At 37.4% G+C, this 26,692-nt stretch overlaps 1 protein-coding gene and 1 long non-coding RNA gene across 2 annotated transcripts in view; one reads left to right on the top strand and one right to left on the bottom strand.

Moving 5' to 3' along the window:
* Prex2 (phosphatidylinositol-3,4,5-trisphosphate dependent Rac exchange factor 2) overlaps window positions 1-26,692 on the bottom strand; it is a 255,031-nt gene that overhangs the window by 168,045 nt on the left and 60,294 nt on the right. Inside the window, exons 2-5 of the mRNA XM_042666524.1 lie at window positions 14,711-14,782; window positions 13,085-13,207; window positions 10,392-10,496; window positions 3,533-3,634 (exon numbers count right to left, since the gene is read on the bottom strand). Of these exons, the coding sequence (XP_042522458.1) occupies window positions 3,533-3,634; window positions 10,392-10,496; window positions 13,085-13,207; window positions 14,711-14,782 (402 nt within the window). The remainder of the gene's footprint in view (window positions 1-3,532; window positions 3,635-10,391; window positions 10,497-13,084; window positions 13,208-14,710; window positions 14,783-26,692) is intronic.
* On the top strand, window positions 6,942-25,364 carry LOC122096113. The gene is made up of 3 exons (XR_006145245.1): window positions 6,942-6,951; window positions 21,008-21,014; window positions 25,287-25,364. It is a non-coding gene; the product is annotated as an uncharacterized LOC122096113 (long non-coding RNA).

Genomic DNA, 26,692 nt, shown 5'->3' with positions numbered 1-26,692 from the left:
TACCTAATAGCTTCCTTTATTGCTTTTGATGTTTGAGATTTAGGGGAGGCCATTTATTTGTATTTTTCCATTTAGGATATCAAAATTAGAGAAATCTCTCATCTTTTCATCATTTTATAAGGTCTTGTTCGCTGTAATTTAGAGGACATCACATTAAACATCATCATCCACTGTCTAGACAGTTGTGACCACATCATTTTTTAATTAGTCACATGTCTCTGTACAACAGTTGCCATCAGACCATTGCCTTCATCCTAGCGCTAATACCATTACAAAAACCCTGAGGCAAAACTTTGAAAGAATTTTCAAAATTCCTCATGAAATGGGAAAGCAAGAAGTTCCTGCAGGCTACTAATTGTTTTCTTGTTGATCCTGCATTCAGTATGTTCAGACACGATCATGCAAAGCTAACACAGAGGGAGAACATATCACCTCACACATCCCAAAAGGAGCTTGCCAAAACTATCTTGGATCGCAAATCTGTGATCCAAATAAGGTTTCTCAAGACACTCTAAGGGAAAGAACTTCTAACTGTACCCAGTGGATATCTATGGAGTGAGACATGGATTTAGATTAGATGAAATGGCCAAAAACAGTACCAACGTTTGGGAAGTTACTTGCTCTGAACTTTGTGTTGACTGGCCAACTTAATTATTTCTAGTTCACCAAGTAAGATCAAACTATTATTATCTTGTGATTGCAGCCCAATCCCTTCAATATTTTTCTTGAGATAAGTAAAACCACCCAAGATCAAAGAGAATGCCAGCATTTTTTCAGCTGCTGGAACACCAAAGTACCTTCTATGTGAATAAACAGTTTCTCCATGTTTCTTCATAAAGATAATTTCCCATTTTCATGAAGATGATGTTATCTCTCTGCTCCTGAAACGGTCTCTAAACTGATCTTCCATGGCAAGGTTGTATCAGTCATAACAATTTTTGAGAAATCAGTTCAAACACTCAAGGCCATCCCTCAGAAGAAATGTGTGATTTAAAACAATCACTTTGTCACCGGGCAGCAGTGGGCCACACCTGCAATCCTAGCTACTCAGCAGGCTGAGCTCTGATCACAGTTCAAAGCCAGCCCATGCAGGAAAGACCTAAAATTCTTATCTCCAATAAGCCACCAGAAAACCAGAAGTGGCACTGTGGCTCAAGTGGTAGAGTGCTAGCCTTGAGCTGAAGAGCTGAGGGACAGCGCCCAGGCCCAGAGTAGGGCCCAGGCTCCACAACCAACCAAAAAAAAGAAAAATCACTTTGTCAAGATATGTTGTAAAACAAAGCAGAATAATTGTCACTATAAGGATACATGCAAAGTACATCCCTGAGTTGGAGATCTATGGTAATTCTTAGTAAGAGTTGTGTTGGCATGAATACACCTGACACTGTAAACACTGTGTCAAAGGTTCACACAACTGGAGATTGGTATGTTCACTTCCCTGTGAGGCTTTTCATGGCTTAGCCAAGCAACTTTAGACTTGGGCTGTTTTTTAATCAAGAAGTGATCCTTCTTCAACAAATTTTACACAGATAATTCATTCGAATGACAAAAATAGTAGTTATATATGTATATATGTATATGTGTGTGTGTGTGTGTGTGTGTGTGTGTGTGTGTGTGTGTGTGTGTGTGTGTGTGTGTGTGTGTGTGTGTGTATATATATGTGGAGTTCAAATTAATAGCTTTTAAGGGTCAGGTGCTATTGCTCATTTATATAATCCCAGCTACCCAGAAGTGGAGATTAGAAGGTCAGTTCAAAAGCAGTCTAAGCAAAAAGATAGCAAGTCTACATCTTAACAATAAGCTGGACAAAATGACACCTACCAGTCATTTCTTGCATAAGTAAGAGGACGGTACTCCCAAGCTGATTTGAGGTGAACCTTATTTCAAATCAACTAAAATGAAAAGGGCTGGGGGTATGGCTTTCAAAGTAAGCAAGAGGCCCTTAGCTCAAACTCTAGCACCACAAAAACCACTCTAGCAAAACATTATAAATCACCATATTAAAAAACTTACTATATTCATGACATTCCTAGTGTTTTTAAGAGTATGGATGGTAGTCTGGTGCCAGTAGCTCACTCCTCTAATCCTAGCTACTCAGGTGGCTGAGATGTGTAGACTAAAGCTCAAAGCCAAAATGAAGAGATAAATCTGAGAGATTTATCTCCAATAAACTAGCAAAATGCTAGAGGTAGAGATGTGGCTCAAGTGGTAGAGTGCCAGACTTTTGAATAACAAAGAGGAAGCAGGAGCAGGAGGCCTTAAATTCAATTCCTAGTACTGGAATGAACAAAGCAAAGTTTAGATGCTAATAATTAAAATATTAAATCAGAATCAAAGATATGAACAATAACTGCTAGCATTTAGGGAGTCCATATGACACTAAATGATGTATACAAAAGTTAACTTAATTATTACTGAAAACCCTCTAAGTAATTTATACATACAAACATATATCCAATCACATACATATATACATTATTCTAGGTACAGCTAGAATTTTTACAGCATCAACTCTGTTTCATTTCAAAAATATTAAGGGTCTAGATTACACACTCCAGTCAGAGAGCTAGAAAGCAAAACACTGAGGGTTTAAACTTGAGGCTTGGGTGTTTAACTACCATCCCAAATTACCTGTCCTAACATGTATCATTCTAAATATTGTAGTTTCACGTACTGCTACCATTTATATACTATGCACTGGTCACAATAAAAGCATTTGTAATTACAATGAAGCAACAAACCTAGGGTCATTAGTATAGCATTTCTTGTCTTTAAAAGGTTACATGTTCTAGCTGGGCACCGGTGGCTCACACCTGTAATCCTAGCTACTCAGGAGGCTGAGATCTGAGGATCATGGTTCAAAGCCAGCCCGGGCAGAAAAGTCCATGAGACTCTTATCTCCAATAAACCAATTGAAAACCGGAAGTGACACTGTGGCTCAAGCAGTAGAGTGCTTGCCTTGAGCTAAAGAGCACAGGGACAGAGCCCAAGCCCAGAGTTCAAGCCCACAATCGACAAAAAAAAAAAAAGGCTACATGTTCTTAACAATCTCATTCCATTTCTGTCCCTTATTGTTCCATACTGACCCACAGCATTCACTTAAAACAATCATTTAAAATCCAAGCTCAGATATGTTGACTTTAACTTCACTGGCATCACAAAAGTCACCAAAGTTTTTGAAAATCAAAAAATATATATAAACATTGGATTTATTAAAAATAATGAGCCTGATAGCTAAAGTACTACATAAACAATCACAGACTTAATTGGATCTCATTTGAAACTAATGTAGGTCCTCTCCATGAATTTCAAACAAGTGTATCTTTTGCAAAAAGGCACTAAAAGCCATTTTTAGTGGCTTTTCCACTAACAATCTCTTTCCTACTTCATATATAAATTAGTAACAAAATACAGCTTTTTTTCCAATAATTATGCTTTGCCCTTAGAAAATATCTTTTTAGAATACTAGGCTCTTTAAAAAGTAATTCTTTAAAAAGACCAGGAAAATAAGCAGGTACAAAGAATAAAATACCTTCAAAAGGAGAGGATACTTGCATATCCTTTGTATTGGTGTTACTAAATATCCTTCCAGGGGAACATCTGTGTTCTTTCGTCCGCCAAGCAACATGCAGTTCTGGGTTGAAAAGAAGCATCCGTAAGTATGTTTATCAAACCCAAGGCTGTGAAACTTTTTTTTTTTTTTTGATGGGCATGGGACTTGAACTCTGGGCCTGGGCACTGTCCCTCAGCTCTTCAGCTCAAGGCTAATGTTCTACCATTTGAACTACAGCACCACTTCGGGTTTTCTGGTGCTTTATTGGAGATAAGACTCTCATGAACTTTCCTGATCAGGCTGGCTTTGAAACATGATACTCAGAGCTCAGCTTCCTGAGTAGCTAGGATTACAGGCATGATCCACCAGCGCCTGGCTGTGAAACTTGTCTATCATAAAATCTTATGCTGAGAAGACAGGAAAACATGTATCATTGCATACTTTCTTTCTTTAATAAGATGTTCTAGTTTCAGCCATAAGTAACACTTGCATAGAGTCAAGAAAAGCACTTCTGATTTTATATTGGATATAGAGACCAAAATGTGTATTTTTTTTCTATATACAACTGGGACAGATTTCAGAGTTCTAATTTTCCTCTCTGAAAAAGTAGCAGACTTTTTTAAATTTTCTTTTATTCTGAAGGTGCTGTACAGAGGGGTTACAGTTACATGAGTAAGGTAATGAGTATATTTCTTGTCAAGCATTATTACCTCCTCCTTTGTTTTTCCTATTATCCCTTTCCTCCCTCATGTCCTTCAATCTTCTCCTTCTCCCCCCACCGAAGTTATAAAGTTCATTTCCAACATTAAGTCTCATTGTTGCAATGGGTTATCCTGTGTCCTCATTTCAGCATTTTGTTATTTCCTTTCACCTACCTAAATTAGATAAATGTATGTACAAGATGCAGGGTATCAAAATCAAGTACAATGACAAAAGGGGATAAGTGGCAGATTTTAACCTATTCTAAAGTCTCTGTTGCTATTCTACTCCACTGAAGTTACCAGGCTGCTACCTAGTATCAGAGGAGGCAATCGGGAAGAATTTCCACAGAAAGGGAAAGGAGAAAGCTTAAAGTCAGCAATCAGAAAACAAACTAGAAACCTGCAATTCCTATCAGAGTTACAGTCATTAGGGAGGAGAGGATCTCTCAGGTATCAAACTGCTAAATTTGATTGTTCCGCATTCATTGAGAGAGAATGCAAAGGCTAAACAGGAAAGGATGTAAAACAGTCCTTTGCTGTCCTTAACAGCTCTGCCTTGGGCCCCAATTTGTGTATCCAAGACAGCAAAATCAGAGCCACAAAGACAACTTCACAGGACACCAGGAAAGACTGAGTAGCAAATGTCTGTTTTTACCCACAATGCTCTTTGGTAGTTCCATTACCTATCTAATCCCCATACGATCAAAACAAGATTCTTTCAAACTACGTATGGTATTTTCCCCCAGAGCAGTCTTCAAAAGCACAATTATTCACTGCTCATACTTTCAGTATTCCAAGTGTTCCAGCATGAGTTACCACCCCAATAAATGTGGCCATCCCCTTACCTAGTTCTGGGCTGGAAGGTCCTAAGAGAATGTACGTAGAGTTTTAATGCATTTCAATTTCCTTTCCCTGGTTAGATTGTGAACTCTTTGGCAGAGCAGAGATGTGCCACCACTTTTAACAGGCTCTTTCCTTGCATACATATAAACAATATGTGCCCTGCCCACCTAATGGTCCATGTCTGTCATCCTAGCTACTTAAGAGACTCAGCTCTAGAAGATCACAGGTCAGGAGCAGCCTGAGAAAAGTTTGTTAGACTCCATCTCTAAACTAACTAGCAAATCGTAGCACTAGAGACATAGCTCAAGTGGTAAAGCCTCAGCTTAGTAAGCACAAAGCTCTGAGTTCAAACCCCACTACTACAGTTTATGAATGTCTGAAAGTAACATCTTAAAACTCACCAAAAACAACTCAAAGGAAGGGGGAAGCAGGAGAGGGTTAGAAATGAGTGATAATGGCAGGGTGAATTTGATCAAAGTACATGTCAGTTCTATCCCTATCACATCCCCAAGTCATCAAAATATTCTTTCCCTCAGAAAAATTCTTAAAAACACCATTATCCACATCTTATACTTCCAGTATCTCATATCACAGGGAAATGCTTTTGTACAAGTAATATTTGCTAATAAAGATGTTAGGGCCTGGAAAATAAAAATAGTCCCCATCACTGAAGAAACAATTGATGTGTTTCCTAAGTTTCCAGAGCTTTCATAGGTCAGAAAAACTTACAGAGGTAGCAGCATAACCAAGGCCTAAAAATAAACACTATCCTTACTCTGAACTTGGAAACCCCTGTATGTTTCTCACATGGTGTTTCTCATTCTTGTTTTATGAATAAGGAAAATGAAACTAGAAATATAAGAAAATGCCTAAAAGTCATCCAGATAATGTGTAGCCAATTAGTACAGAGTAACTACCGAGTAACTGTATGGTCACCTGATGGCAGCATGGTGGCTTGTGACTCCCTTAGTGGACTTTACACTAGTCACAACACAAACAAGGCTAAGCTAGTTCCATCAGAGCAGCACCCGCCCACCCAGAGAACTTCATGCTAAAGGGGACTAAAAGAGGATGCTAAGGGCAAAAAAAAAGAAAAGAAAAAGAAAAAAAATCCCACACCCATAAGTGTTGTTGATAAAATCAGTCCATTTCATAAGAAAAGCAGGAAATTCACACAATGCTAGCCTGAAATTACAGTCCAGCTTGGGGCAAGTGACAGACTAAAAAATAACTCAAAATTTAACAGTGCTAACCAAGAGAGTTAGAGATGGCTTGGGGAAACTGCATTTCTCTCTGGCTAACTGGGCAGTTGTGTATACACAGGAAAGAGGAGAAACTATAAGAGGAGAAACCTAAGCTCTGGCATACCACCTGACCTTTGAAAATACCAGCCCACACCCTCACACAGAGATCCATACAGAAGAAAGCTAATGATAGCTAAATTTCTCTGTCATATCACTGAATGGCTATTAAACTACACAGTCACCAGAGGGATCTCTAAAAAAGTAAGCTTGAATTGTAAAAATAAGCAGAACAGAGATATCAGCTGCATAGTCAAAAGGACAGAGATACTTAGATTAAGTCTGAGCAACTTAGCAAAAATAAATAAATAATAATAATAATAACAACAACAACAACTATAACCTATCTCAGGAAGAAAATACAGAATCCAGAATTGCTATAAAAGGTAATTTAAAATGTCCATTTCCATGTGTGTGTGTGTGTGTCTGTGTGTCTGTGTGTGTGTGTGTGTGTGTGCTCGCGCATACACGCAGGCACACACGTGCACACGTAGAACCTGGGGTTTGAAAGCAGGGCTTAGGCACTATCTCTGAGCTTCTTTGCTCCAGGCTAGTGGTCTATCACTTAACTTCAGCTCTATATCCAACTTTTTGGTTCTTAATTGGAGATAAGAGTGTCACAAACTTTCCTGCCCAGACTGGCTTAGAATCAGCTAAGCTCCACAGATCTGAGCCTCCTGAGTTTCTAGGATTACAGGCATAAGCCACAAGCACCCAGCTAAGATGTTCAGTTTTATAACTGAAAAAGCATGATTTTCAAAGGAACAGGAAAACATAGGACTCAAACATAGTAAAAACTCCAAGTGTACCCAGATGTTAGATTTAGCAAAGACTTAAAAAAAAACATATAAGTATGTTAAAATATAAGTATGTTCAAAGATTTTTTTTTTAATTTTTAAGTTTTTTTTAATTTTTTGATGTATTTTTCATTTCTACCCAGGAAATATATCAAAAAAATTTCCATATATTTTATAGTCAGTATCAACCTAAAATGAACTTGATAAATTATGACATAGTGTAGTTTCTAGAACAATAACTTAAATAAGGAAACCTAAAAATATACATTAAAGAATCAATAGGAAATATAGTACACTAAAAATATGTGACACAAAAATATGTTAGAGGAGTGAAGTAGATTTAGAAAACAATGAAACAGATAGGAAAAAGTGACAAATAGTACATATATACACAAAAGAATGATTACAATAAAGTTTAAACAAACACTCAAAAAAAGGCAGATATTGACAGAGTAGATTTTTTTAAAAGTAATCTCCAACTTCTAACTAAAACCATTTTGAAACCTAGAAACAGTTTCTAACCAAATATGACAAACATAGTATTACAAGCCAGGTGCTGGTAGCTCACATCTGTAATCCTAGCTACTCAGGAGGCTGAGATCTGAGGATTGCAGTTCCAAACCAGCCGGGGTAGGAAAGTCCGTAAGACTCTTATCTCCAATTAACCACCAGAAAACCGGAAATGTGACTCAAGTGGTAGAACACTTGCCTTGAGCTGAAGAGCTCAGGGACAGTGTCCAGGCCCAGAGTTCAAGCCCTACGACCAACAACAAAAAAAAAGAAACATAGAATTACAGATAGTAAGAGCCATCATGACTATAAATAATGTCAGGAAAAGTAGATATTAACAGAAGAAATAAAACTTAAGGAAAAGAATAACCTCTCATAATGATAAATAAAAATAGAAATATAAAATCCATGAATGTATAGATACCATCTAACAGCTGAGTCCCAAAATAAATAAAGCAAAAACTGACAAAATTAGATGGTGAAAAGAGATATATATGAACTCAGTATCACATTTCATTAAGTGGATAAATAAAATATAAGTAATAATGCATAGCTTTATTAACTCATATAAACCATATTCATGTCATATGGTAATATGCCATCATTTTAAACATTTACATTATAAAAGAAAAAAAGATCATAATGAAAACTCTCAATGAACTAGGAATATAATAGGAAATTAAGAATTCCTACCAAAGCCCACAGCTTTCAATATCTCACTGTTTCCCCACTGTGACCCTCAGCAAAAAAACATGCCTGCTCTTAGCACTTCTAGTCAATAATTTTCTGAAGGTACTAGCCAGTGCAATAAGGCAAGAAAAAATAAGACATCTACACTGAAACAGAAGTGACACTGTTTCAATTTTCAAACAAGAATCTGTTTTTAAAAAAAGACTCTATAGAAGAACTACTGGCATTAAGACATAAATTTAGATAAATTTAGAATAAAACCAACTGAGTTTCTATATCTTAGCAATGCTCAATTAAATGATACTAAGATAATTCTAATCAGAATAACAAAGAATGAAATATTTAGGGAAACACTTAAAATAAGTACAAGTCCTTGAATACAGATTTCTTAAATTAGAAAAGCATGGTCACAATGCAAAATATGTAATAAGTCAGATTTCATTAATATTCAAAATTCTTGATTTTACAAAAAATACTTTCTAATGAACAGACTAGGGAGAAATATTTATCATTCTAGGTATACAACTATATATACAAAACAGAACTGGTACCCAGAACAATTTAACATTTAGCATTCAATATAAGATTAACATTCCAATTTTAAAATAAGCAAAATATTTCAATAAGCAGATCACCAAAAAGTTATGAATGGCCAATAACTACAAGAAATTATGCTTAGCATTATTATAGTCATTAGAAAACAGGCAACTTAAATCTCTGTAAGACACTATTACAAATTCAATAGTATGGCAATCATCAGAAAGACTGGAAACTCCAAGTGCAGGCAAAGATACAGAGACACCAGAATCCTCAACACAGGATAATAGTAATGGCACAGAAACTGCCAATAGGAAGTTTCTTAGCTAAATATAAAACTACACATGGCAATTCCACTTGCTATCTATCCAAGAATGGAAAATGTATGCACACAAAATGACTTGTGCATGAATGCTTTTGTAACAGTATATAATAAATTATATATTATATATAATAGTTATTGCTATAAACAAGAACCAGACCTGATGTTTGTTAATTGGTAAATAGATAAAATATAGGGTACCTATACAATGGAAAGGAAAATAGATATATGGTTTAAGGATGAGTATAAGAAACAATTTACAAGTAAAAGATGTCAGGCCCAAAAGATTACGTTGTTTGGACCATTTATATAAAATCTCTAGAAAAGGCTAATCTGGAGAGATGAAAGCAAATCAATGTTTGCGGTGGAAAAAGGAGACATAGGCTGTAAGAGACTTCAAGAAATGTTTAGATGATGGAAATGTATTAAAACTGGACTCGAGTGGTAACAGGACAACTCTACAGTTTGCTTGATATCACTGAACTAAATAATTATAATGTGCTCATCAGTGGCAATTAGAATATTCCAAGTAGCTACTAAATAGGCATTTATATGTGCTTCCTTTAGAAAATTACATGTAGGAAGTAGTGGTGCTGTGGCTCAAGTGGTAGAGCGCTTGCCTTGAGCTGAAGAACTGAGGGACAATGCCCAGGCCCAGAGGTCAAGCCCCATGACCGACCAAAAAAAAAAAATAAAGAAAGAAAAAAGAAAAAATTATATGTATATTCTTGCTGTGTTATGAAGACTGAGTAAGGACTATATGTAGGAGAAAGGTCAATCTTTACATGCATGTTCTATCTTATGGATATGATCTTTTCTTTCTTCCTGTGACTGCTCTATTTAAAGATCTCCCTAGAAGTAAATGAAACCCTGTGGGCTAAAGATGGAAAGCATGATGAACTCCCGCATACGCTCTTCACTCACTCAGATTCTTAGCCAACCAGGAGAGGACATATGCAGTACTTGCAAGCTTATCCCAGCTCTCATGTAAACAGTTACTGAAAGATCCTAGCTTCCTTGCCTGGCTATAGCAAAAGTCATTTTCACAAACAGCTTTTGACCTCTGATGTTATGCTATTCCTTGATTCTAACCACTCATGATTATCAGCATATGATAACACATAAATACACACTTACCAAAAGAAATGTCCGGATTGTTCTTATTTTGTTCAGTTCAAGAAGCAATTTTTGTGCCTTCTCGTGGTTACTACAATATTCATCATAGATACGAAACTTGTCCTTCTGTGAAGTTAAGACATAATAGGGTCATTTTATTACCACTTTGAGATTCTAGCCTATATGATATGCATATAGCTTATAAAGTGTTTACTATGTCTCAAAAGCTATACTGTATGTTTATATATACAAATTACATTTATTTCCCTAATCTCAAAAGTATAGCCTAAAAACAGTAAAGAAACACATATCAATTATACTCTAATATGTTGAATGCAGCAATATAAATAATCTAACTGGTGACAAAGTAGAGAAAAGAGTGCTTAGCTTTGCCATGAGAATTCAGATACAGCCTTAAAAGGATGTAACTTCTAGTGAGGTGCTCTTAGCTCACACCTGTCTTCCTAGCTACTCAGGAGGCTGAGATCTGAGGATCACAATTCAAAGCCAGTCCTAGCAGGAAAGACCATGAGACTCTTATCTTCAAGTAACCACTGAAAAGCCAAAAGTGGAGCTGTGGCTCAAGTGGTAGAGCACTAGCCTTGAGTAAAAAAGAGCTCAGCTCAGAGACAGCACCTGGCCCTAAGCTCAAGCCCAGAATAGGCACAGCAAGAAAAAAAAAAAAAGATTCAACTTATGAGTTTCTTAGCCAGTCTAATGGGATAAACTCATGATTCTCAAGCAGGGAGATGAGGTAAGACAGTCATTTGATAGAGAGAAATGGTTTCCAGATCACTGAGGAATAGCAGAAGATGCCCTGAAGTTCACAACTGCCAACCTAGACAGCTGTGTTTAAGAAGGACACTGATATATACAAGAATACAGGGCAATAATGACAGACCATGAGACTCCCCGATAGGACATCTCAGAGGTCATTTCAGAGAAATATGTCTGTTTGTTTAGAAGAGTCAGAGCAGAGTAGCTACTTGAAAATAGCGATCATATCATAAATGACTGGCCTTCTATGTAGACTAAAAACATAATAATAGGACCATTAGGTGGACACTGCCAAGGCAGATATGAGATCAATAAGGAGTTCTTAGAAGAATTAGAGCTGCCATTAAAAGTTACAAACTAGGGTCAAATAAAGTCTTCACAGATGGACAGAGAGGATTCTTTCAAAAGAGGAAGAATTTTGTTTTAATGCTCTTTAAGGTCCTTCCCATCTGTAAGATTTTCCCAAAGTAACTAGTGACTTTCAAATGCCAATTTGAAAAAAAGTAACATAAAAATGTACGGCTTGTGGCTCACATATGTAATTCTAGCGACTCAGGAGGCTGACGTCTGAGGATCATACTTCAAAGCCAGCCTGGGCAGGAAAGTCCATGAGACTCTTATCTCTAATTAACCTCCAGAAACCTGGAAGTGGAGCTGTGGCCCAAAGTGGTAGAGCACTAGCCTTGAGCAGAAAAGCAAGCTGGAGCAGAGAAGTCTTAAAGATGTTTATCTCCAATTAATCACCAGAAATCCGGAAGTATAGCTATGACTCAAGCAGTAGAGAGCCAGCCTTGAGTGAAAAAGCTACAAGACAGCTTCTAGGCTCTGAGTTCAAGCTCTAGTACTGGCACACACACACACAAAAAAAGAAATATTGATCAAATACTGGAACAGAAGTATGTGCTCTGAGATGTCAAAGGCAAGCAAGTAGAAACCATAAGGACTATTTAGTACAGAATACTGTTTAATACAGCAGAATATTGAATTACTGTATCTCAAGCCAGGTAAATAAAACAAAGCCCAGAAATACTTTAGCTAAATTCATGGATGGCAGATTCATAAGAAGGGTTACTATGAAAATGGATGTTAAGGAGCAAGAGTTTCATTGCTGGCCTGGTCTAATGCAGTAGCCACTCCAGCTGGCACAAAATTCTAGGACTTTCTTGAAAGGAAACAGGCTAAAATAAATGGACACAAACACTTGCCTTCCAGCTGTGCCTAAAAAAAGTACAGCTTAATTTCCCTACACTCAATGAGACTCTCCCTTCAATGATTACCTTTACAAAATATTTCCTGATTACTAAAAGAACGCATAGAGAGTACAGACAGATTATCACATATAGAAAGGTCTAGAAGCTACATAGAGGGAAGTGATGGCCCAGGCACAGGATGTGATCTCTGGCTCCTCATTCCCTCAGAACAACTAAGAAGCCATTCTCAGGGAAAATCCAGCCACCACAGACACTGGGTTTTGTTCATCTTCAGGATTGCCACTAGCTGACCAACTGGAGAACATTTGGACTAATGAAAGGCTCCTCACGCCATTAGAAGAGTGAGGATTTTATGCCTCAAAAGGAAAATGTTCTACGTTTGGGAGAAACATAAAAAAAAAAAATCTATTCATTATGAACAGCCTGAATATTCATTAGGATTCAAAGCTACAGAGAATAGGAAGAATGAACTTGGAGTGGGGGAGGGAGAGAAAAGGCTGTTTATTCTTTGCTGAGTAAAACAGATGATGAGAGGCACGCCTCCTGTTTCCTCTTTCCCTACTTCTGGCTCCAAGTATAAGACTTCACTGGCCTTAAAAGACCCCAAATTTTGGATATCAGATTTTATTTCCAATAAAATAATGCTGAATTCACACATATGATGCTGCCTCCAAGAGGGAAGAATTTTTTTAATAAACAGAAGGAAAAAAAATATGCGTATCCTACAAAATGGAGAAAGCAGGTTCCCACTTCCTGTTGAGCATTAGGTTCGGGCTGTAAGCATTCTTCTACAACTTTTAAGAATTCTTTATGTACAGCAAGGATTTCTTCAATGTTCGAGAACAACATCTGTAAAAATAAATGTGTCAGTAAGTGTAGTATTGAAGCTAGTTTAAAGAAAAATGATACAACATCCTCTCTCTGAACTGAAACGTTCAGTGTGGATTGATAGTAGCTGCCCACATCCATTCCTATCTCTTCTTCACCAGTTAGCAGAAACTCCATTTTACATTTTCCTCTACTCCTGCACAGCTTAGGGACCAGGGTCCTATGCCTGGCAATCAGTTCCAAGCCTGAGTGAGCAAGTCCAAGCAAGATAAGCCAGCTCCACCCCACAGTGGGATGCAATGCCGTGGGTAGACTTGCTGGTAGGCTTTTGGGAGAAGGGTGCCTTTGCTCTTAAGAAGGGTGGGCTGGAAGGGATCCCTCTCCTGCTCCCTACCTCCCAAAAGATACCTCTCACTTATGGAAGTGACAGAAGGGACAGTTACAGCCTCACTGGGTTTAACTGTGGGAGGAGCCAGCTCCATGGCAGAGCTGGCTCCTAGATGTCAGAGTGAATCTTTGGGGAAACTCTCACAACTAATTGGCCCCCCACATTCATCTTGGAAACCTTTCCTTCCCTTTCAGGTGCCTCATTAGAAGTGAAAGGCTTCTCAAGTCTATCTGAATCATCACAGGTTGCTTTTTTCTCTTGCAGCCCAAAGCTCACTCACTAAAATATTCTCATGGGAGGAAAAATTGAGAGTTAAATCTCAAATGAGGAGGAAATAAGAGTCTGAAGAACCTTTAAAAAATCCTTAGAATATTTTTGATAAAATAAAATAAGTTAAAGCTATCAATATCAATGATTATGTATACAACTTAAATGAATAACCACTATTGGATGATTTTCCGTTTACCTCTTTAAAAAAAAACTGTAGCTGGGAAGGTGGCTCAGTGGTAGAGTGCTTGCCTCATATGAGGCCTTGGGTTCAATTCCTCAGCACCACATAAGCAGAAAAAAGCCGGAAGTGGTGCGGTGGTTCAAGTGTTAGGACACTACCCTTGAGCTGAAGAGCTGAGGGACAGCGCCCAAGCCCAGAGTTCAAGCCCCACCACCGACAAAAAAAAAAAAAAAGAAATGTTTACCCATTTGTTTCTGCATTGAAGATATTACGTGGATTTTCTTTTCTGCATCCCAGTGGACCATCAAAACCTCATTATTTAGTGATTAATCGCAGAGACTAGAAATCACATTTGCCCAGCTCTGCCTTTTGGAACCATCTGCAGCCATCCTCTGACTACTTGCTTAACATCCTCCCTCTGGTAGACACTGAAGTTTTTATATGCATTTTATTTTGCTTCCTCTTTTCTATTTCCAAGATTTCTGTGTAACTTTCAATCCATTCCCTCTGTCCTCACCTAAATACTAGTTCCTCTTTTTGAGTTCCTCTTTTGTCAACAAAAGTGAGCAAAGGTAGGAACTTAAGAGTAAAACTGCAGATAAATCAAAGGGAGGGCCTCAGATGAACTTCTATCTATGGGAAACTCATGCTTGCATTGTATCAAGAGACCATTGGACCTCCTTACCTTCACTGTTTCCTCTGTTACATTTTTGTCAACTTTTGCTGCTGCACACTGGTTCATTCGATGTAAGAATGCCTGTGTGAAACAAGAAAATGTTATGCAGGTACAGCATCATAAGATAACTTAATCAGAACTAAATTCACTTTTGTAAGAAATCAAAGTTAAAAGGTACAGTAGTTGAGTACAAATAGTTTTGTTGTGACATCACGATGGTCATTATTAAAGCTTGACTGATGGTTCAATGGAGTAGTTGAATAGTTTATTCCTATTAAGCATTGAAATAGCAAGTTTAAAAAGAGAGGGTTGGAACCTAAGGCAGGAGGGTCGGAATTCTAAGGACATCAGAAGCTACACAGAGCAACCCTACCTAAAAAAGAAAGAGGAAGCGGAGAAAGAGCAGGAGAAGGGGGAGGAAGAGGAGGAAGACATGAAGAAGAAAAGAGAGGAAAGGAAGGAAAGGAAAGAGAGAAAAGATAAGTTTACTTCCAACAAATTGAGGCTACTGTCCACAAGACATTCCATGAGATGTCGACTGACTACGTAAGGTCAACCATTCCTGGGGCTGAGGAAGTTGCTCAATGGTAGTGCCTGTGCAGTATATGAGTCAGATCCGCAATACTACACAAAGGAAAAAATGATCACCAACTTGTTTGTCTTACAAAGTCCACAGTTACATGCCAAGTCAGGCAGGATATGGCTCCCCCTACCTGCCAGGTTACAGTATGACTCCATGGGACACACAAGTGCAGAGGATTATCTGGCTAGTAAATCAGAAGAAAATTAAAATAAGAATCCTGTGTTATATTTACAAGGTTTTAGGAGATTACCAAGAATTTACAAACATTTAAGAGTTTAGAAAAACCCAGGATTGTTCATTAAATTTCAAAATCATCTCCCTTGAGGCATTGCTAATAAAAATATAAATTAACACATCATTTTTTTTCTTTTTGTGTTCTTCCTTTTTCTTTTTCTTTTTCTTTTTTTTTGCCAGTCCTGGGGCTTGAACTCAAGGCCTGGGCACTGTCCCTGAGCTTCTTTTGCTCACGGTTAGCACTCTACCACTTAAGCTACAGTGCCACTTCCAGCTTTTTCTGTTTATATTATACTGAGGAATCGAACCCAGGGCTTCATGCATGCTAGGCAAGCACTCTACCACTAAGCCACATTTCCAGCCCTGACACATCATTTTTGAGGACAACTTTACAATGACTCTCAAATTTAAAAGTGTTTAAGTATTTTGTTTGATCCAGAAATTCTACTTCTAGGAATTTATTCTATAAAAATTTTCTGACAGGGGAGGATTGGGTGGGGGGGGGGGGGCGGGGGGAGGATGGGAAGGGATGGGAAGGGGAAACAAAGGAGGAGCCTACAATGCTTGATAAGAAATGTACTCATTATCTTGCCCATGTAATTGTAAGTCATCTGTACAGTATTTTCACAATAAAAATAATAAAATAAACCTTAAAAAATTTCTGACAAAGGTCTTCATAGTATTGACTACAAAAGTAGACAAATTGAAAACAACTTAAAAAACAACTTAAAAGTCCAACCAATTACAGAGAACAGTAAATACATTCTGGTACTTGCAAATTATAGAATGCCATGACAAAAGTCCAATCCCCAGTGAAATGTGACGAGAAAGATAGGCATATGCATACAAGTATATATGACAGAGATTCAAAAATTCTTTGGTGAAATTAATGACATATGTATAATGTCAATGAGTTCATATTCAAGAAATATGAATGGCAAATACCAACCATGCAAACAGTCATCCTCTGGGTACTGATTTGTTAAAAAAAATAAAACTATTAAAACTACTATTACTAACAATTTTTTAAATGATCTCAAAGAAATCCCAACAAATAAGCCCCAAGATCTTGGTTCTAGCACGAATTTCAACAGCACTTTCATTTCTGAATCACCCAGTCTGTGTTTCAGATTTCATAACTAAAAAGCTGCATCAAAACTCATAACCCTAATTTTTAACATCAGCTGAGTTCAATAAAAGGACTAAGGAAACATTTGAGTGTACGGTCTTAATTTCAGATAGCATGCCAGCAACAGAAGTCTGAACAATTATCTTGAGTTGTGTATTGTTAGCCATAGAATTTGGTATCTTCTGACTTACTTATTTTAATTTGTATTATTCTGTGTTAATTTTTAATTTCAAGTTTGCTTTTCTTGTGTATTTTCCAAATACTTATACCAAAAATGCTCTTTGGCTTTTCCTACTTAGATCTGAAATAACATGGATGGTTTACTTACCTTGTTTACATTTCACATTGACCACATTAGTAAACAGGTAATCTCTCATGCAAGCAAAACTTAAACTTTACCTCTACAGTTATAAACTTATCCTTCCTAAACAAAACTTGACCACATTCTGAAGCCAATAAATTAAGGAAGTCATAAAATTAAGTAAAAAAATGAATTAAACTAGAACACACAAACTAATAAAATACACTATATCCATATGTGATTTTCTTGCTTCTTACTCTTCTCCACGATATGTAATATTTTATTTAACTGAATACCAAAGGGAACCTGGAACTCACCAGAATTTCTGACCAACCAGTTACCTTTCCCAAGGGCACCATTTTATACAAGAGTGAAAGCAGATTTTTAGATGCTTTCTTGCAGCACACAATCGTAAATTGATTTGACATATTTTATATGCCATTTAACTCTTCCTTCCTGAACATAAAAATAAGTGCATGCTTTTGGAATCATCCTTTAACAAACAGTACCTACAGAGTTTGTTCAGATTTGGGCAATTGAGCATTTAATACTTTGCACATCAATCACAGAAGCTTAATAACCCAGTCACAAAACTCCTTGTGGGGTTATAGACATTTATCCATTTATTTATTCATTCTCACTGAGTCAGAATTCTATCAGAATTGGATAATTTCTACCTTCACAGAAAGATACTTGAAAGTAAGTCCTGGAAAATAGCTTTTAATACCAGTGGTTTTCAAATTCTGGGTTATGTTTAAAACAGAGATACCCAACCTATTCCTGAAAGAATTGGTCAGTACTCGTAAATCAGCATGCTGAGTAGGACATTTTGGTGGTTCCGACGTAGTCAATCAAGAGACTACCTTCTGGTAAACACCTGTTTGTGTTTCTTCTTCTAAAGAATGAAAATGAAAAGACTTAGAGAAGCAAGAAAGTGAATCTGAATGAGGAAAAAGAGTCACTTCCAACAATGCCACAATGAATGGTTATCTGTGAATCTCCCTCTCACCCAGGCAACACAGACATTTTAGTACCTTGCCAGAAGATTGGTTATGATCATCTCTGGAGACTAGGGGAATGCAAGAACAGGTGGTGGAGGTTAGGTGGAGTCACATTTGGAAGAGATGAAACTTCCAGGTCCCTCCAAGCACCTTTCAGCTTGCACATCAGAAAGTACTCGGTTCAACAGCATTCCCCTACACACACACAATGGCTCCACACAGAATGTTCCTAGATACCACTATGTGAATAGATTATATTTCTCTCACACTGTAGCAAGCTTCTTTATTTTCTCTATAACTTAGTCCGTATTGTTTCTTTTTTATCAAGTATTTGATAAAACCTTGTATTAAATGTCACTTGCTAACAACACTGGAAATATCCCTCCAAGTGACCAAAAGAAGAATGAAACTGATGAATACAGAAGAGAAAGATGTAAAGATTGCTTTCTACTCGCTTCCAATCTGTGCAGCTGCTAAGTCCAACTGCAAAGCCAAGCCTACCTTACGTTTCATTTTCAGGACGAACTTTATTACTGCATAATCTCAGTATTCAGAATGGTCTCCTTCAAATTCTTATTTGTCTTTACCACTCTTTTAATCAGTCGGAAACACATAAATCACTCTCAGAAGTCTCACTGATTTAAGCTGTATGTGCTGGCTCACTCCTGTAATCCTAGGTTTCTCAATGGGCTGAGATCTAGAGGAGCATATTCTGAGGCTAGCACAAACAAAAAGTTCATGGGAACTCATCTCAACAGAGAAAAAACTGATGAGTGTGAGCCTGTAACCCCAGCTAGGGCAGGAAATATAAATAGGTGGATCATGGTCTAGGGCACCCAGGCAAAAAACAAGACTTATCTTTAAATACAAAATTAAAAAAGCAAAAGCAGCTAGGAGCATGGCTCAAGTGGTATAGTATTAGCTTATCAATACAAAACTCTGAGTTTAAAATTCCAATATTACCAAAAAAATATTTTAACACTTACACTTCTAATTTCAGATACTCTGCGCCAATCTAAATAATTTCAAAATATCATGTGAGCACTAACCATTCTTACTTCTATAACTATTCCATATTCCAAATCTTTTAGCTCACACTGTCCTTGTGGAAATACAGCTGTTTAATAGGGATAGAGATGAGTACATTTTCTATATAAAAATTAAAAGACCTAATTTCAAGAAGGGCTGTACTGACACAGAAGTGTACTACATAAATTTTTAAAAGAATTAAGGGTAAATGTTTTTCTTTTATCTCTTGAATCTAAGACAATATTATCTCATCACACTCCTTTGCAAGATAAATATTTTGCTTTATTTTCCTAAAAGGAAAAGCAAAATCTTAATGAATGAAAAGGTTGTCATCTTACTTTGACTTGAATATCTAGTTGGGAGTTATACCACGAGGAGAAGACTAGAAAAGGAACAGGCTAGGGGGTGGAGAAAATTAGGAGAATCTGATTTTGTTTTAGGTCTGTGGAGTCTGAGGTGACTATTGGACACCAGTTGTGAGATCCTAAGTAGGGGATTAGCATAGAAATCTGAGGTTCTAAAGGGAGATATGTTGGAAGTCATCTCTGTACTTGCTGAGGGGAGATCATAGCTGAGTATCAGGGACAAGAGAATGGAAATCAGAAACTAAGGGAGGAGACACCCAGCTTCAGTCAATTAGACAAAATGTATTGATTTTTTTAAAGGGGAGGGGCTGGGAATGTGGCTTCTTGGCAGAGTTCTTACCTTGCCTGGATGAAGCCCTGGGTTCAATTTCTCAGTACCACATCAACAGAAAAAGCCAGAAGTGGTGCTGTGGCTCAAGTGGTAGAGTGCTAGCCCTGGACAAAAGAAACCCAGAGAAGTATGTCTTTCCTAGCCTGGACCTTTACTTCTATACACAAGGCTCAGAGTGGGATGGAATGCAGTAGGCCCCATCTCTACCTTCTCTTTCATTACTCCAAAGAAAAGGAAACACATATTCTTCAATTTCAGTCTTACTGTCGAGCACTTGAAACTGTTAGGGGAACAACAAAAATTACAAAAAAAATACAAACAGGGAAATGACTAACCCTACATATTTTTATAATTATCTAACATTCATGGCCCTAGTTCAGGGTTCCAGATTGCTATTATTAACTTTGAGTTTTTATTCTTGTCTCCCTAAGTCCATTCTCTATGCAGCAGATTAATGATCTGATTAATGAGATGTTAAAATGATCGCTTAACAATGTAAACTGGATTATGACATTGCATCTTAAAATATTCAGAGGTTCTTTTCCCACTGAGAACTGTCTGTTGGCCTGTCTTGGTCCACTCAGCCTGCTGTAGCAACATGTTAGACTGGATAATTTATAAACAATAGAATGAAATGTATTGCTCATTATTGTAGAGGCTGAGCAATCCAAGATGAAGGAGCCTGGTAAAGGCCTGCTGCTCACAGATATAGCCTGCTGTGGGCCCTTATTTGGTCAAAGGGGTAGACAGCCTTTCTTAAGCCCCTCTTTGGGGGGCACTACACCCATTCATGAGACAGAGCTCTCACCACGGAGTCGCCTCCCAAAGACTCCCAACATCTAATAGATGGGTTTCAACAACATACAAGTTTTGAGGGAACACAAACATTTAGAGCTCAGCAAGGCTCTAACAAGATGTGGTTCTCTGTCTCTGGCTGTCTTTGTCCCTCTCTCTTTCTCTCTCATCCTTCTTTCCCCACTCTGAACCACTGTCCAACCCACGCTGGCATTCCTGTGCCTTTCTATCCATAGCATTCTAACGTCACCTTTCCACAATTTTATGACCTCCATCCTCTCTCTAGAGTATTTTCTTCTGGCTGTCTCCCACTGTCATTCCGTTTTCAGCTGTAACACCATTTCCTCAAAGGTGTGTGCTCCTTTCCCCAACTCCCATCATATCCTATCTACCGTATCGCACTACTTTGTCTTCCCCTCAGTCCTTGCAATCCTCACTGTTCCATTGTGCATGCTTGCTTGCTCTTCCACACCAGGGAAGGGAGCTGCAGCAATGATGTTTGATGAGTCTTCAGTACACTTTTGTGGAATGACAGAAGCTTTTTTGTTCTTAACTGGACTATTTCCATCTCTGAAGACCACAGGGTTATAAAGCATTAGTTCCCCTAGTGTATTACAACCCCAAATAGTCATAAGCAATTTGGAATACAGGCTATGACATTAGCTCCTTTTCCATCACCATATGGCAGGGTTTCTCAATCTTGATACTGTTGACATTTAGAGCTGGAAAATTCTTTTGTTGTGAGGGACTGTCTTGTCATCTACAGGATATTTAGTAGTATCTTTTCCAGTCAGATACACCAAACAATAATTATAAAATAATGTTGGTCTGCACATCTGCCTCCACTAGACTGTAAGTCCCTACTTAATAGCAACAAAACCTTTGTGTCTTTGGAATGAACAGCTGTTTGACCCTGCCTGCCATGACAACACTCTATCCACACAAAACTTCCCAAACTCATAGAACAAGAAAGCACTTGTTACAAGTTTAGTAGCATTTAAGATTCACTCTCCAGTGCATGCATCTATCACTCTACAAATCATTAAAACAGAACACACCACATCTAGATTACTCAGATAAATACCTACAAGGACTCCAATGACACACACCGCAGGCCAAATCCCCTAATGAAAGTCCTGGGATGGCCTTTTCCGTCCAATTCCAGATCTTAAAAGTGATCATTGTGTCAATATCATTAAGGGTTGCTGCAATTGGCTCAACTTCTTTAAAAGATGTTGTAATCTTTTTCAGAACAACTATGAGTCCTTTGTGATATAATCTTCCAGGCTAGTTGAACCAGATTATAAAAACTCAGTCAGGCTGGGAGCTGGTGGCTCACGCCTGTAATCTTAGCTACTCAGGAAGCTGAGATCTGAGGATTGCGGTTCAAAGCCAGTCCGGGAAGGAAAGTCCGTGAGTCTCTAATCTCCAGTAAATCATCAGAAAAACCGGAAGTGGTGCTGTGGCTCAAGTGGCAGAGCGCTAGCCTTGAGCTGAAGAGCTGAGGGACAGCGGTCAGGCCCAGAGTTCAAGCCCCACAACTGACAAACACACACACACACACACACACACACACACACACACACACACACACACACACACACACACACACACACAACTCAGTCGGGATTTGAGAACCATGAAAAGTTTTTGTGTATACTATTCGATCACAATTAGACAAAAATGAATATGACAACATGGCGACCTTGAGCAGTTTTCAGGAGCTAGTGCTCATCAGCTATCAGATGTGTATGGTACACTATAGACAACACACCAGTGTTTTAAGATGTCTAATGGTTAGGTATCTGGAAAGTCAATGCTGAAGCTGAACTCAATCTGAAAGAGATGCTGAAACACTATTATCGGAGTTAATAGCTAGGATAAGATTAATAAAAGTAAAAATGAAACCAAGTGCAGTGGCTGATGCCTGTATTCCTGGCTGCTCAGAAGGTTGAGACTGGGAGGATCATGGATCAAGGCCAAAGGGTTTACAAGACCCCAACTCAAACAACAAAAGCCTGGAGAATTGACTGGCCACTATCATCCCAGCAGGACTTGAGATCTGGGATGGCCAGGCATATTTGAAAAATAACTAAGGCGAAAACAGAGCATGGTTCAAGTGATAGAGACCTGCCTAGCAAATATAAGCCCCTAAGTTCAATTCAGCATCACCAAATCCTCAAAAGAAGTAAAAGCAAAAATTAAGAGATTTATGCAGATAGCTGTAATAAAAAAAATCACAATAAATGCAAATGTTTATTAAGTGATTCTGTGGGTTTTTTTTGTTTTGTTTAACATTTGGGGGTTTTTTGTTTCAATCCTTACAAATTCATCTCACAGCTCAACCTGTAAAAATATTATTTTAGAAACATAGTTAACTTCCATTGGCCTAAGGCAATGAGTTGGTCTTTTTTGCTGAAGTCATAAACAATAAAGGTATTGTTTAACATAGCACAATGCTGTAAAAACATCAATTCAATTGCAACCATTAAAAAAATAAAGAGTATTCACACAAGAGTCAATAGAGTCCCTTCAAACATTTGGAGAAAATCAACACAAGGGCCTGTACTCCTCAGTGGGAACAAGAAGCTGGGATTAAAAGAGACACATATTCACTTCATTTTGCCAAAGTCACCACTATTCTCTATTATAATCTACACCAAAGCTGAATGTTAACTGCCATGTGTGTTCCACACTAATTTTTTTAATGCAAAGTCCATCTTGTTTATCTTTATGACTTGAAATCTCTATAATCAATCTTGATCTTTTCATCAATGTTCTCTTAGCTCTTACTGGTCATTTTTGGAATGATCAATGAGTTAACTTTAAAAGTAGCCTAAAAAAGCATTTGGTGTTTGCGTTTATTAACTGTTAATTTTCCCAGGAAGTTTAAATGAACTATGAAAGTGGAAGTATATTTCAAGTGGTAGAAGGTCCACCTTGGGAAAAAAGGCTAGGTCCTGAGTTCAAGCCCCAGTATCAACACCACACACACACACACACACACACACACACACACACACACACACACACACACACACACACATGCTGAAGTAAGAAGATAACTTTTTTTGAAGTGACATTTGGGAAAGACAGCTCTGGAAGCCATGTATAGGGCTAGTTTTCACAAATATTGAAACAAGTTCATATTCCTTATCTTAAACTTTTATTTTTTAATGAAGTAACTTTCTGGCAATAAAATTAGCATATTCATTTAAGTACCATTTGATTCATAAAAATATGTTCTTTAAATTGTTTGGGGTGATAGATGTGAATTCCCAAAATGTTCAAAAATACCCCACAGTCTAGGAAGAAGTCACTTAAAGAAAGTACTGAGTTAGGAAGTACATGGTGTTTAGAGTGGGCAGTTGGGAAAGCTGTCAAAATTAACCCTCCCCAACACATCTGGCAATGCCCACTGGACACAGATTAGCCACCGGATGTCTACAGGAATGGAGTGCAGCTGTGTGGTAAACAGTTATGGGAAGCCAAAGTCTCAGTTTCCTGTCCCATAAAATCAGGTTAATAATAGCACCTGCTCACCCAGAGATGCAAAGCATTGCATCGAGGTAACTGTAGTTAGCACTTCGTGCAGTGCAAGCAAACAATACTGGCTGATGTTTCTGCAAATGCCATGGTTTATTGCTACATCCCTAGCCACAGGTCTACTAGTTCCATTGGTTGTAATTATTACTAATGACCAGAAGAACAGAACTAAGGGGAAAGCTCTCCCACCACTCCGCCTTTTCCTCTCTGCATCTCTATTAATAGCAAATCAATGTGACTTCTGGATAGTTCAATTCAAGCCTTTGGGGGGCAACTTCTATTTTATAGCTGTTCCTCAACACTGACAACCCCATTGGAAATTAAAAATATGATCAGTCAAAATGTGGCTTTACCCTCATATCATACAAAATATGCTCACTTAGCAGCACAGACCACTGTGGAGTATCTTGGTTTTTCCTCTGGCTGACTGGGAGCTGGGCTCACGGCTGCCACACAGTACCTGAGAGAATAATGCTGCCTGAGAAATGTTCCAAATGAAATTTCAAAGCCCAGAGTCTGCTGAATGCACATGGACTCTACAACATCATTACATCAAAATCTAAGTGAAATCATTATTAAGTTGGCAGTTGTCTCTAAGTGTAAAATGCTGTGTCTTCCACACATATTGGATATCTCTGCTCTGAATTCTAGCATTGTCACACAGACTTGTACATTCAAAACATTTATAAATTTATCAAGAACAGAAGATAGTAAAAAAAATAAAAATAAAAATCATTCAAAATCAAATTATAAGATCTCAGAGACCACTGTCTATCTCTTCAATCCTTGGCAGGACTTCAAGCACAGGGCATTAATAAAAACTAAATAGCATGCTAGGTGTGATAGCACTCCAAGTTAGGCTACATTGCAACATGCACCCTAATATAAATATATTAAACAATAAGTTATAATATCTAATTATATAATACAAAATATACAATTCTACTTTAATATTGTAATATAGTATAGTAATATATAGTATTCTTGTCTTAATATATTATAAATGTGAATCTATTTTTGTATATTACAGGATATATTAATATATTAATTATATATAATGCAAATATGTTATATTGTATATTGTTATATTATAAGTATAATATATGGTAGGATATTATATTTATTATATATTATTACATAATGTATCACAAATATGTATGATGTTCAATGTACTAATATATCAAATAATATATTCTATTATGAACATAAATTTATTAAATATATATATAGAGAGAGAGATGGACAATGTATGTGAAGCATGGTCAGAGAAGACTTTCTTTTATTAATTTACTTTATTGTTATTATACAGGTGATGTACAGAGGGAATACAATCACATGAGTCAGGTAATCTCCCAGTCCCTTCCCTTCTGTCTCCATCGCAGTTCACTTTCATCAGTGTTCAGTGAGCTTCACTACTGAACTTTTTCACCCTTTTTCCCTTGGGTTCTGTTCCCTCTCCCACAACCCTTCCGAAGATACACATGAATATACCATACATAAGGTAAAGAAGACAGAATCATCAAAAACTGAAAATTTAAAAAAAGAAAGGGGAAAAATAAAAAGGTCTCGTGTTTCCATATTTCAGTACATATATTATTTTCTATAAATAAGAAGAGGTGCTTAGACATTGTACCTTTGTGTTTCTCTCCTAAGAGTATCCTCTTTCAGTCTCAGTGTATGAGTATCTAGCAGAGCAGACATATGATGTCAATAGGTACCACAGATCTGAGTGTGGATGAGAATGGTCCATGCTGATGAAGAGGACAATCCAATCTGAAGTCTCAAAATGTCAGCAGACTCACACTGTTGAAGTTGCCTTGAATCTTCTCTCTGCTATCAACTCTTTACATCACCCATAGAACCATTATCAATGGAGCTTATCAGACGGGCTACACAAATTAAATCAAAATGTATTCTTTTATAAAAGTATGGTATCACTATTTGTGTGAAGGATCTTAATGTCAGAAGACAATTTAAGAACATTTATTGTTTAATAAAGAAATAGCAAGGGAAATAACATAGAAAAGGAAAAAAAGAAGTAAAAACATTTCCAATATCCCCAAATTTTTTTCTGTTGGCATTTCACATAAAAGTATGTTTTCTCTGGGCACTGGTGGCTCACGCCTGTAATCTTAGCTACTCAGAAGGCTGAGATCTAAAGATCGCGGTTCAAAGCCAGCCTGGGCAGGAAACTCCGTGAGACTCTTATCTCCAATAAACCACTAAAAAAAAAAAAACCAGAAGTGGCACTGTGGCTCAAGCAGTAGAGCACTCGCCTTGAGCTGAGGGACAGCACCCAAGCCCAGAGTTCAAGCCCCATGACCGACCAAAAATTTTTTAAAAAAGTATGTTTCCATGATTAGGATGGTGGATTTCTAAAAGCAGCTCATAGGCATAAATGAACATATTTGTGTATTTTTTCTTAAAAATACATTGTTTAAATTGTCTTCTTTTTAATATTACACAAATATTTATACAGAGATGTCAGGAGTCTATTGTGTCTTTGATATAATACTTCATATTGTTGCTGGTCAGGAATCTACATTGATAGCAGAGAACTTAAATAACAGCACAATGAAAGAAAAGGCCAAGCGGGAAGTACAGAGTACATTATATAGATAATATTCTCAAGCACAGATTTTTCTCTGACACAGGAAACTGGTCATTTCCCGAATTT

The sequence above is a fragment of the Dipodomys spectabilis genome, unplaced genomic scaffold (genome assembly GCF_019054845.1).
Source record: "Dipodomys spectabilis isolate Male_0828 unplaced genomic scaffold, ASM1905484v1 ptg000015l, whole genome shotgun sequence".
NCBI lineage: Eukaryota > Metazoa > Chordata > Mammalia > Rodentia > Heteromyidae > Dipodomys > Dipodomys spectabilis.
Note: the sequence above shows the minus strand (reverse complement) of the source record. Positions and strands in the feature narration are given on the sequence as shown.